At 38.8% G+C, this 15,624-nt stretch overlaps 2 protein-coding genes across 2 annotated transcripts in view; both read right to left on the minus strand.

The window, feature by feature from the left end:
- Positions 1-57: 57 nt before the first annotated feature.
- On the minus strand, positions 58-8,835 carry rapsn (receptor-associated protein of the synapse, 43kD). The gene is made up of 8 exons (XM_060877912.1): positions 8,274-8,835; positions 5,376-5,714; positions 4,698-4,856; positions 3,729-3,827; positions 2,996-3,118; positions 2,816-2,869; positions 2,308-2,507; positions 58-665 (listed from the first exon to the last, which is right to left on the minus strand). Exons 1-8 carry the CDS (start codon positions 8,484-8,486, stop codon positions 593-595), a joined length of 1,260 nt encoding a protein of 419 aa, XP_060733895.1. The 5' UTR covers positions 8,487-8,835; the 3' UTR covers positions 58-592.
- Positions 8,836-12,037: 3,202 nt separating this feature from the next.
- Positions 12,038-15,624, minus strand: part of kbtbd4 (kelch repeat and BTB (POZ) domain containing 4) — a 5,956-nt gene continuing 2,369 nt past the window's right edge. The window contains exons 4-5 of the mRNA XM_060877913.1: positions 14,858-14,964; positions 12,038-14,734 (exon numbers count right to left, since the gene is read on the minus strand). Of these exons, the coding sequence (XP_060733896.1) occupies positions 13,874-14,734; positions 14,858-14,964 (968 nt within the window). The 3' untranslated portion in view covers positions 12,038-13,873. The remainder of the gene's footprint in view (positions 14,735-14,857; positions 14,965-15,624) is intronic.

Consider the following 15,624-nt stretch of genomic DNA (forward strand, 5'->3'; position numbering starts at 1 on the left):
ACTGACAATATTTTCTGTCGTACAAAGTATATTCAGTGCATTAACTATACCCCCAAGTTCAAAGGTTTAAATGTAGATGGTTTGTTAGAGCTATATACAGTAGCCAGGAAATAATAATATATTATAGTATGAAAACAATCCGCATCAATTCTACATTTTTCAATTTACAGATGCCAAACATGGCATGACTTAATAATTCAAATCCCAGCTGAATCCATGAAAACATGATCCGTGCCACATAGCCAGTGTACACTGACATAGCAAGATGATATGTATAGTGACCCCTTAGTCTCATCTTTAGTTTTTTTTGCTGTTGCCTCCAGCTAGCCCACTAGGGCGAACACAGATATCAAGCTCCTCTCCAAAGTCTCATGGCACGAACTGTACACATCTGTGGTTGGAGCTCTCCTTTACGGCTTTTTCCTTGTGTGTTCAGTCTTGATATGAATTCCAGGTGAACTGAACAGGGTGGAATTGAACACACTCCATTTGTTCCATTTTTGTGTCTCCTGGTAGAGAACAGTTCCGTCTTGTTCTCAAATGGAGCCACGTCGATATGTAACTTAGTCCAGAGAAGAACATCACATCCACCTCATACAAAACCTGGCTTCATGGATGAACGGCGACATCTTGGGCATCCCTGTGTCCCATTTGTCTGCAGACACCTGTTTATGCAAAAAATGTTAAAATAATCACATAAACAGCTATTTTAAATGATCTTCATAAGGGATTACTGAACACAAACCACATCATAAACATGTCTTACAATGTCATGCCCAGTTGGCTGGTTTAAAGTTTTCTGTAATGACATTTTAGGTTGCATGCCAATTTTTGGAACATGTTAAAAAAAAAAAAAAAGATATAAACTCACCAGCTTTTTTGGAACACCTTTACACTTGTAGATTCATGCAATTATAAGTTATAACTGTTCGAGTACTGATCAGAAGTTGCCAAGCTGCCACTGCTGGACCCTTAAGCAAGGCCCTGCTCAGTTGTATGAATTAGATAAGTCTCTCTGAATAAGGCCATCTTCCAAAAGCTGTATATGTAAATGTAATTATCCAAGAAGCCAATCATGCATGAGGCACAGCACAGATACAGGCTTCAGTTTAAGGAGAATTAAAGTTTAATATATGATTTGTCATGGTAGGTAGTCTTCTGTTGCAGAGGACTGCAACAGAAGACTACAGTTGTTTTCCTGATAAATGTTAAATGCTAAAGAAAATGGTAGATTAGTGGTAGATGGACCAGTTTTAGAAACCGCTGCTCTCCTGGGACATTATGCACAAAAGACTATAGAGTTTAGTTCTGATGGCAGATATATCTCGCTGATAAGAGAGATCACTGACAATCAGACTGACAACAAGCCTATGGATACTCAAATAAGCACTGTTTACAACCATGGTGAGCAGAAAAGCATCTCAGAATGCACAACAGTTCAACCCATCAATCTTCCACTGTCCAGTTTTGGCTGACTGAATTGAGAGACACAGATGTACAGATGTTTCTATAAAAATAGCTGGTGAGTACATTTACATGTGTATAAAGACATTAAGGCTTACTGTCTTTTTTGGCATATTGTCTTCACATGAACAGCATCATACTGTATCATGTTCTCATTAACATTTTAATTATAGTTTTAAACCAGTGCTCCTAATCCCGTGTATCCGTGTTGGAATGTAACAATGGCAATGAGTGTAAAGAAAGGTTAGACCAGGCCTGGACTCATGTTTCTCTCACAAGTATGACTGTCATGGATTTGAAAAGAATGAACCGATTCATATGTCACTGTGTGGAAAAGGTTTAAATAAAGGTTACATGAACAAAGTGAGATGAAAGATTCTACATCTACAAAATCACACACTTTTATTAGGCATTATTATTGTTGTTATGTATTGTAAAGTCTGCATTAAAAGATGGATTATGTGACAATATGATCCATATGACGCATATGATAATAGGGGGGATGTGGTAGGTGATTAAGGTGTTTGACTATTGCTCAGAAGGTCATGAGTTTGATTCCCAGGGCCACCAAGCTGCCACCCCTGACTCCCTGAGCAAGGCCTTTAACCCTCAATTGCTCAGCTGTATAAATGAGATAAATGTATAAACAAACACATCAACAATATTTGCTAACTAAAGCACATGGCTATCAGTAATATTGATATGACACTGCTACACTGTCATGACAATCAGTAATCTCAGAAAGTTTGTGTTCTGTGACACCATTATGATGCAATTATGTCAGTCAAAAAATATTTCATAGTTCAGTGCATTTTTAAGCATAAGAACAGGACAAACACATACTTAAGGTGAAAGATGTGGGAGCAAGGCAAAGCCTGGAGCTGCTGGTTCCTCTCCCCGATTGACTCGCCACACATCCCACAGTAGAGCTCCAGCTCTTCTACACATTGCAGGAACTTCACCACGTGCTCTCTGAGCTCATCCTGCTGCTCCCTGCTACGGTAGATGCCCTCTAACAGGCAGTGTACCTTTAGAGAACACAGCTGCGGAAGAACACGTGGGACAAAATAAAAGGTTTTATATGCTGACTCTTACTGCTAGAAAGCAAAGAAACCTTTATCTGTGCTTTGTGTACACTGGAAATAGACAGGTCATAAAATTTGAATATTAGGATGGTAAGTGTGTTGTGTGTTGTCTGGGATGTCTGTGGTGAACATGTAGTGTATACTGAAAGCATATTGACCAAACTAAGAAAAATGTAAATGAATAAAACGCTTCTCACTGTGAGGTGAAATAGACAATAAATAAAGATCATTTGTTTAGCCAAATCATCAGGATTTGCATAACACACCTTGTTTCCTGTTCCGTCTGCTAGTTCGTCTGCACGCTGAAAAGAATTCAGTGCCTGGAAAAGAGATAAAGATGTGTCAGGAATGTAATAAATTATGTATCTTGAACATAATATAGCTGTTTATAGATGTTCCCTATTATTGCATAATGTTTTTATATGCAGATTTTCAAAGCACTTCACCTTGTCCAGCTCCTTCTGCTGTAGCCAACACTTCCCCACTCCTAAGTGGATGGCTGCTTGTCCAAGGCGGTTGCCAATCTCTGTCATTATACACATTGAAGACTCGTAGCGAGGGAATGCTTTCTGAGAAAAGAAAGAAAATGATTAATCTTCATATAAACTCTAATGTCCACGCTTCAAGCTGGAGTTCAGGTTACTGCCTGTGTGGAATTTCACCTCCCCGTGTCTGTTTGTCTTTCTGCTGCGCTCTCTGTGTTCCTCCCACCTACTAAAAACATGCTGGTAGATGGATTAGCTATTCTAAAATTGTCTCTTAGGTGTGAATGAGTGTGTGAAGGTTTGTGTGAATGATGCCCTGAGATGGAGCGGTGGCCCGTTCAGGGTGCATTCCTGCTCTGTCGACCTGTGTTCTCAGGCTCCACCATGACACTGATAACTAGGAGAAAGCAGTTACTGCAGATAAATGAATGAATAGATGAATGAATGAATGAATGAATGAATGAATGAATGAATGAATGAATGAATGAGCAGTGTTCATTGTGGGGTTAAGAATGAGCATCAGAAGAAATAAAACATCAATAAACAAATACATAACAAGGATAAAATTAAGTTCTACCTTGCGATCTACGTTCACTTAGGAAGAACTTTCCCACATAATTTACACACTGCAAATCTTTACTGTATATGCTGAAGCCTGGAAGTGTTTCAGGTTTCAGAGATGAAAATTGCTTACATCAACATCATTGCGGCATCGATGAATATCTGCAAAATTCAGGAGACACATGGCTTGCAGAGGACGATCTCCATGCTGCAGAGCTATCTTCATTGATTCCTGGGAGTAAAAGCAGACAACAGACATTTACTCTTTTTAAGTTTACAGGAGCATTAAATATATATCAAACACAACTCTTTTTCGAAGTACAGCCCCCATGCCAGTTGCATAACAGCTGAAATACGATCATAAATGTAAAGTGGAATGTGCTGCTCTGCCGTCTCTCCCTGTATTACTGCAGTGCGATATTCACGGTCCAAGTCAATGACTCTTTGTTGCACTGCTTGTTAGGGTAAGGACTAATCTCCTTATGACGACTTTAACATAGTAGAGAACCCTTGGAATATTTTTATCCACCATAGTAAACTAGGTTTTCTGGCACACGACTTACAAACAGCTGCATCTGTCAGTTGTTGGACCCCCACTGAGATGTAGCCATGCAAAAATTTGTGGAGTGTGTCATCAGAGTTGGAGTTGAAACTGTGACAAAGTGCCAGCTAATCTTCAGGTCTGATATAAAGTCTAGTAGATTTACGATTTCAATGCTGTTGAATTGTATTAGATTATCTAACCTAACAAAACATTATTAATTCCCTGATTCAAAGTGAAAAATTGTAAGATTTTCATGACTTCCTTGAAATCAGAACCCTCAGGTTGTTTCGGATTAATTAGGTATTCATTGTAACGGATATTATTCAGCAGTAGCTACTATTAATCATCCAGTAACTACAGTGAAACTCATTTAAAAACGCAGTAAAGTCTGGACCCAACATCATGTCTTGGGAGTTTAACAGATTAACAGTTTTATCCTAGAGTAGCATTTGATCTCACTTGTTCTCTAATTTGAATAAAAGTGTCTGCCAAATGAATCAATGATTGACACAAAGATTTCCACATGAGCTCTTACTAGAAACCTCTACTAGTGCTTACCTCACAGCATTCCATAGCATCTGGCAGACGCTCCAGCTTCCTGTAGGCCACTGACATGTGATACTGGCTCATGGCACGGTACTTGAGACTCCAGCCTTTCCCATAGTCATTGACAAGCTCAGCTGCTTTGCACGGAAAAAACAGGGCCTTCTCATAATCCTACAAGTACAAAGACTATTTGTGAACATATATCACATGGTAAGACATTGAACGAATGAATGAATATTCGAAATGTACTGCAAAAACATAATGCTAGGATGTTGAAAATGGGCTATTTTTATATTTTCTATACTGTGGCAGTCAGTACCTTTGACACATGAGTACATTCTCCACATGCCATTTCATCATAGACTCATTACACCACACCATTCTGGGTATCCGGGGGATTAAACTCTACAAATCTCCAGTGTCAAGGTGAGTACAGAGGTCTATATCTGGACTGGCCTGCTGGATTTGGCTTGTCTTCTGTTACCCTGTGTGTTGCATGTTAGCGGTTTCTTACAGATACGTGCTGTGAGTTACCGAGTGAGATCAGATTAGTGGAAGCTTGTTGTTCAGGGAGTTCATAGTTGTGAAACTACATAGCATGCTACACATGAATCATTTTATTTAGTACAAAAGCAGGTCAAAACATAATAAGGTATAGATTTCACATAGTATCTGACAGATACGCTGTACCTTTAAATGAATGTAGAAGCTGCCCAGGCTGCAGCAAACCCTGCACTCCAGCATCTTGTCATCGTTATTGTGTGCATACCGTAGAGCCTTTTCGTAACTCTCCAAGGCTTTCTGAAAGACACTGAGGCCCAGGAAGGCATTGCCCATGCTCAAACACACTTGGCCATTGAGCTGCAGGCTCACAGTGGTGCCTTGCATGTTTAAGCAGGTCTTGCAGTATGAAATAGTCTTCTGAAAGTCGCAGAGCTTCTCGTTGCTGCGGGCAAGGTTCAGGTAGCCTTCGGTTAGGTAGTCTGGGTCCTCCATCTCTCGTGCTGTATCGATCTGAGCTAGGGCATACTGATGTGTGTGTGTGTTAATGGATAAGAAGATGACAAAAAACCACTGTATGAATTATTTGTTAATAATTACTTAATAACTTATGTTTACAGGATTGATCACAGGAGTGTATGTTCATACATATGGTACAATTATTCGGATTATTCACGACATCGATGAGTCAAGTTTTTTAGACTTGACTAATCATTACATGTACCTTAGGGAACTTTTTTGGGGCCGATATTTTTCAAGTTGCTCAGTAAGTGTGTTTGCAGTTTGTAAGTGATTTTTAGATTTTTATGAATGCTGACTGGGAATCCTAATCCTAAAACCCCTAATGTACCATAAATGTGGTACCAGTACTAGTTTTTTAAGATTTCATTTACTGCATTGAATATATATTTTAATAGAATCTTCTTTTTAGTTTCCTGTGGCATTTACTTATATACTCATATTGTTTTAGCACTTTAAGTCGTATCTGCATAGTTTTTAACATTTCTTTTCATTATCAGTCCACACACACACACACACACACATAAGATCATAATTTACTCTGTTCATCACTTTTGTTTACGTTGTTTAAGAACATTAGTGTGCGAGTGAAGTCTACACTAAACTTAGCAAAGTATGTTCCTGTGAGTAAGGGGGTTTATGTCAACAAGATATCCTGAGTTGGGAATCATATATCACAAGGCTCTTGTTACCGCTTTCCTTCGGAAGCCACAAATTTAAAATAGCTCTTCAAGATTTACTTTAGATATATCACAACATGTTATCCAACTTTAATTCATGTTTCTAAGATCTAATATATATATGTGTGTGTGTGTGTGTGTGTGTGTGTGTGTGTGTCTGTGTGTGTGTGTGTCTTTAATAGGAACGCACTTATCTAATCACTATATTATATCTAATCTTGTGCCGGCTGCAAGATGTATAAATTCATGGAGATACAGATCAATAGCTTCAGTTAATGTTCACATCAAACATCAGGAATGGGGAAAAATGACATGTGACGTGTGCGACTTTATCTGTGGATAGTATGTTGGTGCTAGATGGACTGGTGTGAGTGTTTCAGAAAGTGCCGATATCCTGGGATTTTCACACACCACATCATTAAGAATTGACACAGAACTGAGTGAAATTAAAAAAAAACATTGAGTGAGTTTTGTGAGTGGAAACACCCTGTTATTGAAAGAGCTCAGAGGAAAAATGGTTAGATTAATTTGAACTGCCATAAAGTATAGTAACTCAAATAAGCATTCCTTCCAACCATGGCGAGTATCTCAGCATGCACAAAACATTGACCGTTGAGGTGGATGATCATCAAACCGTGCTCCACCTCAAAGCACCAACATTCATGCTAGGATTCATGTCACAGTGCTCACACTTTTCCTAATTTCTGATGTTTGATGTGAACATTAACTGAAGCTCTTGACCTGTATCTTCATGATTTCATACACTGTGCCGCTGCCACACGATGAGCTGATTAGATGACTGCATGAATGTACAGGTGTACATGTGTTCCTAATAATGCGAACAGTAAGTGTATATACACTGGAATTCAAAAGCTTAGAGACTCCTGACAATCAGCAGTTTCTTTGTTGGTTTGCAATCTTTTGATCATATGAACAATAAAACAGATTTATACAACAGCACAGAAAGAACTCATTATAACAACTCAAAACAATATATTCATCCAAAAGTCCTCTTTAATAGTGCTTGTATATCTGAAATCTTTCAAACCTAATCTAACCTGAGCAAATCACTTAGGTCAGATTGCAGGCCATTACATTACAGACAGCACTATCTCTTTCCTCTCCAGCTATATCAGATTTTACTGAGATAGTAAACCTAAACAGGCAAGAAAGTGTGGAAGCGACAGTAACTTCATTAAAAAACTTTAAAAAATATTGAAGAATCATTTTACTTGCGGCTGTAGTGCAAGTAGTCGTATAGTGACTGATTCTTTTCTTTATTTTTTTAAAATTTTGCATTAAAAATGTAGTAAAAGTGCAACTATATTTATATTCTGTTTCTCAGTTTCAGATGCTCCTGATGGTGAGATTTGATAAATCAAGTGTGTTAAAGTATCTGTTTGCATCAAATATAAAAACTGGTCACTGTTCTGATCAGTTATCAACAATAGATCAGTTCAATTCCACATTTTGTGACTGAACGCTGCTAAACATATTTCTTAGATGTTTGTGTGTTTGGTTGAATAAAATGTTCAAACCAAATTATTTAATAGCATAATAAAGGGAAAAACTTATTTTACAATTTATTATTAGATTTTTTCCAATCAGTGATATGTGAATCAATAAGATATTTGAGTCAGTCTGTCTAACATATTTATAATATGCCTTAGCCTTATGCAAGCTAGCTACATCAATCTCTTTAGCAAGCTATTTAGCTAGAAATAGCATATACCTATATTACCCTTTTAAATGATAATTAAATATAATAAAAATAAAAAACTTTATATGCTAGTCATAGTTATAATATCATAATAGTCTTATTATCAATAGTCATAATAATCATATTCTATAATAAAGCGTTATAATAACCATGAAAATTGTAACATACCTTTAGCATCTCTTTGTATTTCCCCATCTCTGAATGTGCTGTGATCAGGCAACCTAAAGCCCTGAACTTTCCCCCAGGATCTGTAGTCTTCTCCAGAACCTTCATCCAGACATGCAGAGCTTTCTCTGTCTCATTTGACTGGTAAAGTTTGAGCCCTTTCTCAATCTGCTGCTTTGTTTGGTCCTGGCCCATCTTTATTAACATGTGCCTCATAAAAATATTCCTTTACCAGCCTCTTTGGTTTTCAGAATTACCAAAAGCATACAATCCCTTTCCGTCGCTGTTTGGGCGTAGGAGCAGATGAAAGATAGACGGGCCTCTGCACCCGCCAGCCTCTTTAATCCACCGTGCTCAGCTTCGGGTGCAGAGGCAAGAGGAAGAGGATCCACTACATTCAAGAACCCCAAAGCCAAGTCTACTCATCACCACCAAAAAACTTGAGAAGACAACAAGAATCTCATCTGTGCTGCTCAGTTTGAAGACCAGACCTGGATCTTCTTAACAGGCCTCCATAGAAGCTTCAGACTACTCCAGTGACGTTTGAAGACACTGAAAGCATACGTTCCACTCTAAGGTGCTGGCAATGATCTCCCAGAATATCTACTCCCTCCACACCCCAGTGGGAGGAATTCTGTATCCCGTGCCCTCCCTTTCTTTACCTCTTTTCTCCCTCCCTCTCCTGGCCTGGCGCTGTAGCAGATGGCCTTGTCAGTCTGGACCATGTGTCCCTGCTGGAATCTAGCTTCAGTCTCTGAAAAGACCCAAGGTCACAAAAGACGCCTACATGCTTCGCCTCCAACCTTGAAATCAACCCTGCAACACCTGCAGATGTTTTTTAATCAGACATCAACATCAGAATTATTAATGAAAAAGGAAAAGCCCTGCAAGATTTTGGGCTAGGCAAATGAGAAGCTAAAAGCAGACAATAATTTCGCTACATTAAAACTGAGCAAATCAAACACTCCGTACACCGGCTGGTGTGTTTCTGGGGGTGGGCCTTGTGCATATGTGCCACCCCCACCCCCTGTGCCCCCTGCTCTGGTGTCAGCAACTGATGCTTAGAATAGTTCACAAAGTCAGACATGGTATTTGTCTTGAGTTACAGTATCAACACTTCTTGAGACACATCAATGGGATCGAATGATCAAGTTCTAGCTGTCCAATCCTTCTTCCTTTCCCTTCAGCTTGCTTCAAGGATACAAATAGGCACTTCTAACATCTTGCCATTCACAACTTTGTGAGTCACGCCAGGATTATAACACAATTGCTGTAGGTTTGATGACCAAGACAATCCCAAATCCCCTCAATAGCTAGGATTGTTCTCATTTGTCTGTATAAATGAATAAAAGATTTTATAGAATTAATAATACACTTGCCATATAAGCATTTTGTTTATATTTACTGATTTAAAAAATTTGTCATTTCATTAGAAATCAATTACTTTTAATTTGTACCTGGTGCTGGATCATGTCATTTTAATTTAAGTTTTATTTTGATAAAAAGGAATTTTAAGCAAGGATCCATGCAGCTAAAATAAGTACCAGTGTTACCGTAAACTGTAGCACCACTGCAATGTTAGATGATGATGGGAAATTGAAGCTTAGCATTTAGGACATAAATACTTGCATGTAGATTGTGGATAGAATATGTTTAATTGTATGTTTCATGTATGCTCAATACATACGTTTAAACATAACTGTTTTCTAAGCTCTACATCATGAATAGCAGAATATTAGCCTGCGTACAGAGATTTTAGAAATTGCTTCATACACCATTACACTAACCCGGCACTCATAACAACACACAATGTTCAGAACCCGTTGTGTTCCATTTAAACTACAGTGAATCACAATAGAGCTTCAAGATGATATTTTTAGTGTGTATATGATCCATAGTTTGGAGAGAACTGGGAGTCATTACTGCATTCCTAAGTTATTATTAGGCCATATCAGATAAGATTCAATTAAAACATGGTGTGTGTTTTAGTAATCCGGACAAAGATTTAGACAGATCGAATGAGACACTACTAAGGAAGCATAAAGACGTCACACATACTGTATGAGGATGAGGTTCCCCTTTGAGTCTGGTTCCTCTCAAGGTTTCTTCCTTTACAATTCAAGGGAGTTTTTCCTCCCCACGGTCGCCTGAGTCACCTCAGACTTGCTCATTGGGGATAAATACATACACATCTTAATATATCTCATATTAATCTTGAATTTTGTCTTCTATTAATATTTATATTATTCTTTATAATAACCTTTTGCTCTAAGATTTTGTTCTGAAAAACTGCTTTGAGACGATGTGAATTGTAAAAAAAGAGCTATACAAATAAACTTGAACTGAAATGAATTAAATAAAGAGGCAGCAGTTGCAAGGAAAAACTTTCTCTTAAAATAACACAAGGATGAATCCTTGAGAGGAATCAGACTCACACAGGAAACCATCCTCATCTGGGTGACATCTGACAGCAGATTCCACAACTGGACATAAAGTCTCTCGGATTGGTTTTCTCAGAGTTTTCAGTGTATTGCCTTCAAACCCAGTTCTAGCTTTTTATACTCCTCCTGCAGTTAAAGCCCCACCACCTCCATATCCCTTAGAGTGCAGAGAGCAATGTTAGTGCTTCTAGTTGGTTCTCTTTGGACTTGAAAAACATCCACATGAGCGGTAGATACAGGAAGTGTTTTGTGAATGCAGAGAAGTTTTGAAAACACCTAGATAGAATTTATTTTATTACATTTAATGCATTTAAAGAGTTATGTCACTGTGATTATGTTACATTCAGCATGTACCTTTTAAACAGAAATGAGGAAAAAAATGCAGAATCCTGATTGGTTAGGGTCGTGTTTTTATCATATCCAATAAAATGTGATTTAACAAACCGAGTGATGCATTGTTAATGATACAGTGCAATCGTTATGTTGACTTTGTTTGCCCTTCACAAGCTTCATAACAGTGTATTTATTGTGCAGAATACATTATTTATATATAATCAGCTTTGCTGTCTGTGTTTGTGTGTGTGTGTGCGCTCCACATCCATAATTAAGCATTATGAACCATCACAACATATTTCAGGCCGTTCAACCCCAAAATCTTTCTCCCGTTCAATGAAGGACATTTTACACAAGAGACATAATATCTAACAATCCACATGTACGAGTCACTGGACATTTTGTACTGCTGCTCACAACTTTTACACTAGCAATACTACAGAGCAAAAGAGCTTACTATGTAGTGTTTACTGCAGGGGTGTCAAACATCCGGCCTGATAAACTGAGGAATCCAAACAAATTTATCATCTGTGCTGTTAATTAAAATCATCCTGTGGACTGAAAGGAGAGTGAAAGAGTAAGAAGTTTCTCTCATAAAAAAAACAAAACAAAACACAAAAACTTTTTTTTTCAAAAATCAAAAATTAAGCATTTTTGGGCACAACAATCGGAAAAAACTAATAAACTCAGAGCCATAAACTCAACTCTACTAACCTGGGTACTGATACATAATCCTTCTTTACCAAGCTAAACATTTTACTTAATGGAAAATACTAGTAATTGGACTTCATTACTGTACTTGTGTGTGTGTGTATGTGTGTATGTATATATATGTACGTGTGTGTGTGTGTGTGTGTGTGTGTGTGTGTGTGTGTGTGTATATATATATATATATGTATATATATATATATATATATATATATATATACACACACACACACACACACACACACACACACGTATTTTGTGGTACTTTTAATTGAAACTGAATACTTGTCTTAATTTACATTTTTATTTAGACATTGCAAGTCTTTCTTCTCTCATCCAGTCACTCATCGTACATGATAAAGCAGTGGAAAAGACTCCTAGGTGTTTTATTTCAAAAAATAATGTTTGCATGTGCTGGAGTGGCAAAGATTCCGCTTCGTCTCTGTAGAAAGCAAGAACTTTCTACATAATACATACATTTTCATTTAAAAAAAGCATGTTGACAAAACGGTCACCGGGTTTCTTTGCTAATGCCAGGTTGGAAACTTGTTGATTCCAGTAGCTAACAGAAACACAGCAGCACGTGACATTTTACTTATGATTAATTCATTATCAAACTGTGTTTCACTGGTGACGCATCAGACGCAAAATGATTTAAATGACACATTTGCATACAAAAGTAAAAAGTAACTTTCTATGTGAAAACATGATATTAATAATTTCATCAATAAATTAAGTTCATATCTCAATTCCAGTTTGTAACACTACTAAATGCAGAAAAATTCAAGACATAAGCAAATCCTTATGCAAGGCACTGACTGTCTGACGTCATGCGTAGTGATTAGAGGTTTTTTTTTTAAGTAAAATTCAGTCTGATCTTATAAACTGATTAATGAACACACTTAGAAGGAGATGTGCTTGTCTTTCAGTCTGGGTTCATTTGCACTGGAACTGTGCCATGATTCCTACGAATGCGAACGTAACAGGGTACTCAGGTTCGTACCGGTTCAGGAAGTAAAGTAACCTGTGTACGTGTTTAAGCTGGTGATGACATCACTCATTTCCACAACCCACATGTACCATGAGTGGCAGGAGAACACTGAGGGACACAGAAGTGATGAGATGCCTTTCTGTACAAAATGATTAAAAGAAATAATAATAAAAATATGGTGAGTCATGTTGTGTTCTCGATGTAAGTTTGTGGTGAGGTTTGATAAGCACAAAAGCACCGAATCAAGCGTGTCTGTAATAAGATCAGTGCACCAGGACCGCAGTAAAAATGCCCAGTACTGCCCCAAAAATGCCCTAAGTGTAATGTGGGCATTTACCTAAAATGAATTTGACACCCCTGTACTGGAACATTCAGCCCGAAGTCTAGAGCAGGCTTATCTTTGTAACACTGCACTCGGTAACTGTTTCACTGCGGGCTCATGGGAACTTTACAACACTGAAGACTGCTCAGGCATTTTTGACATACATACTTCCTGTCAACTCTTCTCATTACTCAGCCTACTAACAACTGAAGTGCCCTCGTGTGTAAGAATTTAGATGAAGATCAGAGATCAGTTTTGCATCTTAATAAAGATGATCCTATGATCAGTAGTCCATACTCTTACACAAGGACAGTAGATAATGACATTCTACTGTCATAATAAGACTAGACGTCAGGTCTTTACTGCTTGTCATGTAGACCCTGTGAACCTAGACTCTGATCTGTCTGAATGCCACAGAAGTGCTGAATCAGTTGATCATTACAATTTTGCATGGCTTTTCATAACACTGCATTTTCAGCACAACTGAATAAAAGTTCCATATAGACACGCTGCTTGGTGCTGGCAGTTAGTTTAGCTTACAACATCATTATACGGGGCCAGCTTTAGCACTGAACTTGATCAGAAGTCGAATTTGAGTGTCAGTAATGTCAAACTGTCACTGCAGGGCCCTTGAGTACGACCCTTAAACCTTCATCTGCTCCACTCAACTATAAGCTCTCTTGGATAAAAGCATGTGCCAAACAAGTAACTGCAAATGCAACTTCTTCAGTATCACAGCAAACACGTCACATAGTCCAAATGTACCACGTACTATGTCCAAAGTCTCGTTCAATATGGCACTTCAACGTCAGGCCAAAACAAACTGCCAGTTTGTGAGAAGGATTTTAATCCCTTTGATAACAGACACGACGGATGTGGCTGGGTTCAGCTTTAGTGTGTCTGCATCGCCTTTCTTGCATTTGTCCCGGAAGACATAAATACATCCGTTGCAGCTGGCTACCTTCCAGAACGAGGGCACGCAGCTCCACACCTCTGGGAAGCGCAGGCGTGTGAAGCTGTCCAGCAGAGGGTTGTAGCACACTAGTGAGTCGCCCTCAGCCACCACAAAGATCAGGTCCTTGTGGGCGGCGGCATGCATGCGGCCAGCGAAGGGTAGGACGTACGGCTTAGTGCGGCATTTTTGGGTTCCTGTGTCGAAGCACTGGATGAGGCGGGACGGCCTGGTGAAAAAGTCGGCATCGTTCTCTTCTCCACCCAAGAGGTAGATGATCCCGTCGAGGTGGACCCCTGCAGCGCCTGACACAGCTGTGTCCAGCTGGTTTGTCTCTGTCCATGTGTTGGCACTCACTGTGTAGTAAACAATGCCGTTGGACAGTGTGTCCTGAAGGGTTTTGCCCCCGAGCGAGTAGATGGCATCCTCTGAGACTACAGACACCAATGCGTGGTGCAGACGATCACGAGGCAGCGGCGCACACCGCTCCCAATCCATCGTACGCATGTTACACTTCCACATCCGCCGTGGGATGGAGCCACCCACCACATACAGGTCGCCTCCATGCTTGCAGGCTGCTGTGATCTGATGACAGAGGCTGTTCTGACCACTCACACTGATGGCATCATCCTCAGCACAGTGCAGTGACACAGCCAGCGAATGTGTCCGCGTCTCCTCTTTGCCTATAAGGTAGATGTGTACATTCTCTCCAATCTCCTGAAAAAACCCAGATTTGAAAACTGTTTTCTTAGCTGCTCTGACAATCATTCAGTAAAGCTTGATAATATCTTAAAAAAATATAAATGTTGGCTTACATAGAGCAAACATGCATTAACTCACCTTTAGGCTATCGGAGAGCCTATCTGCAAACTCCTCTCGTTCAACTTTGTTGTGGTTTATCCAAGACTCGATTGCTGTAGTTGGATTTTGGGAACTTGGAACACCATCTATGTTTGAGGCAAAACATTAATGAAGTCAATGTGATGCTGAGCTTCAAATAATGATTCCCATGACTGAGAGAATCTGGTTTCTCTAGTTGTTACTAAACAGAGTGAAATACAGTAGCTTCCTTACTCACTAGCAGATTATCCTAACGACACTCACAATTATGTTGAAAAACTGACTATATATCATTGTGAGTTTGTATAATTGCAGGCTACATATTTTACAATGTTACACAAATGTTTGTACAATGATACATATATACAGCATGATATAGATCTTTTTATTTATTTTTACAGCATATATCTTCTGAATTCATTTCAAGCTAAGAGTGCAAGATGTTTATTATGGTTAATGAGAGCCACAGATGTGGGGAAAATCTGTTTTTCTTTCTGTTGGATTCGATTTCTGGAGGGAGGAAAAAGTGGCGTACAGAGTGAGAGCTATAATCAGCTAGAATCTCAACTCACATTTAAACACTTTCTTGTTAAAGAGGAAAACAGGTTGTGAGTCACCACTAAAGAAAAAGACAGAGCAGAACAACATAAAGTCACTTCACCTAAGTACTTGGCTCTTTTCCCAGTAGTCTCTATTATTACCTATAATTTATTTGTCTCATTTCTAAAGGAGATTACATCAGTAGCAGTATGCTAATTTTATTGGAA

The sequence above is a fragment of the Tachysurus vachellii genome, chromosome 9, assembly GCF_030014155.1.
Source record: "Tachysurus vachellii isolate PV-2020 chromosome 9, HZAU_Pvac_v1, whole genome shotgun sequence".
NCBI classification, from domain to species: Eukaryota; Metazoa; Chordata; class Actinopteri; order Siluriformes; family Bagridae; genus Tachysurus; species Tachysurus vachellii.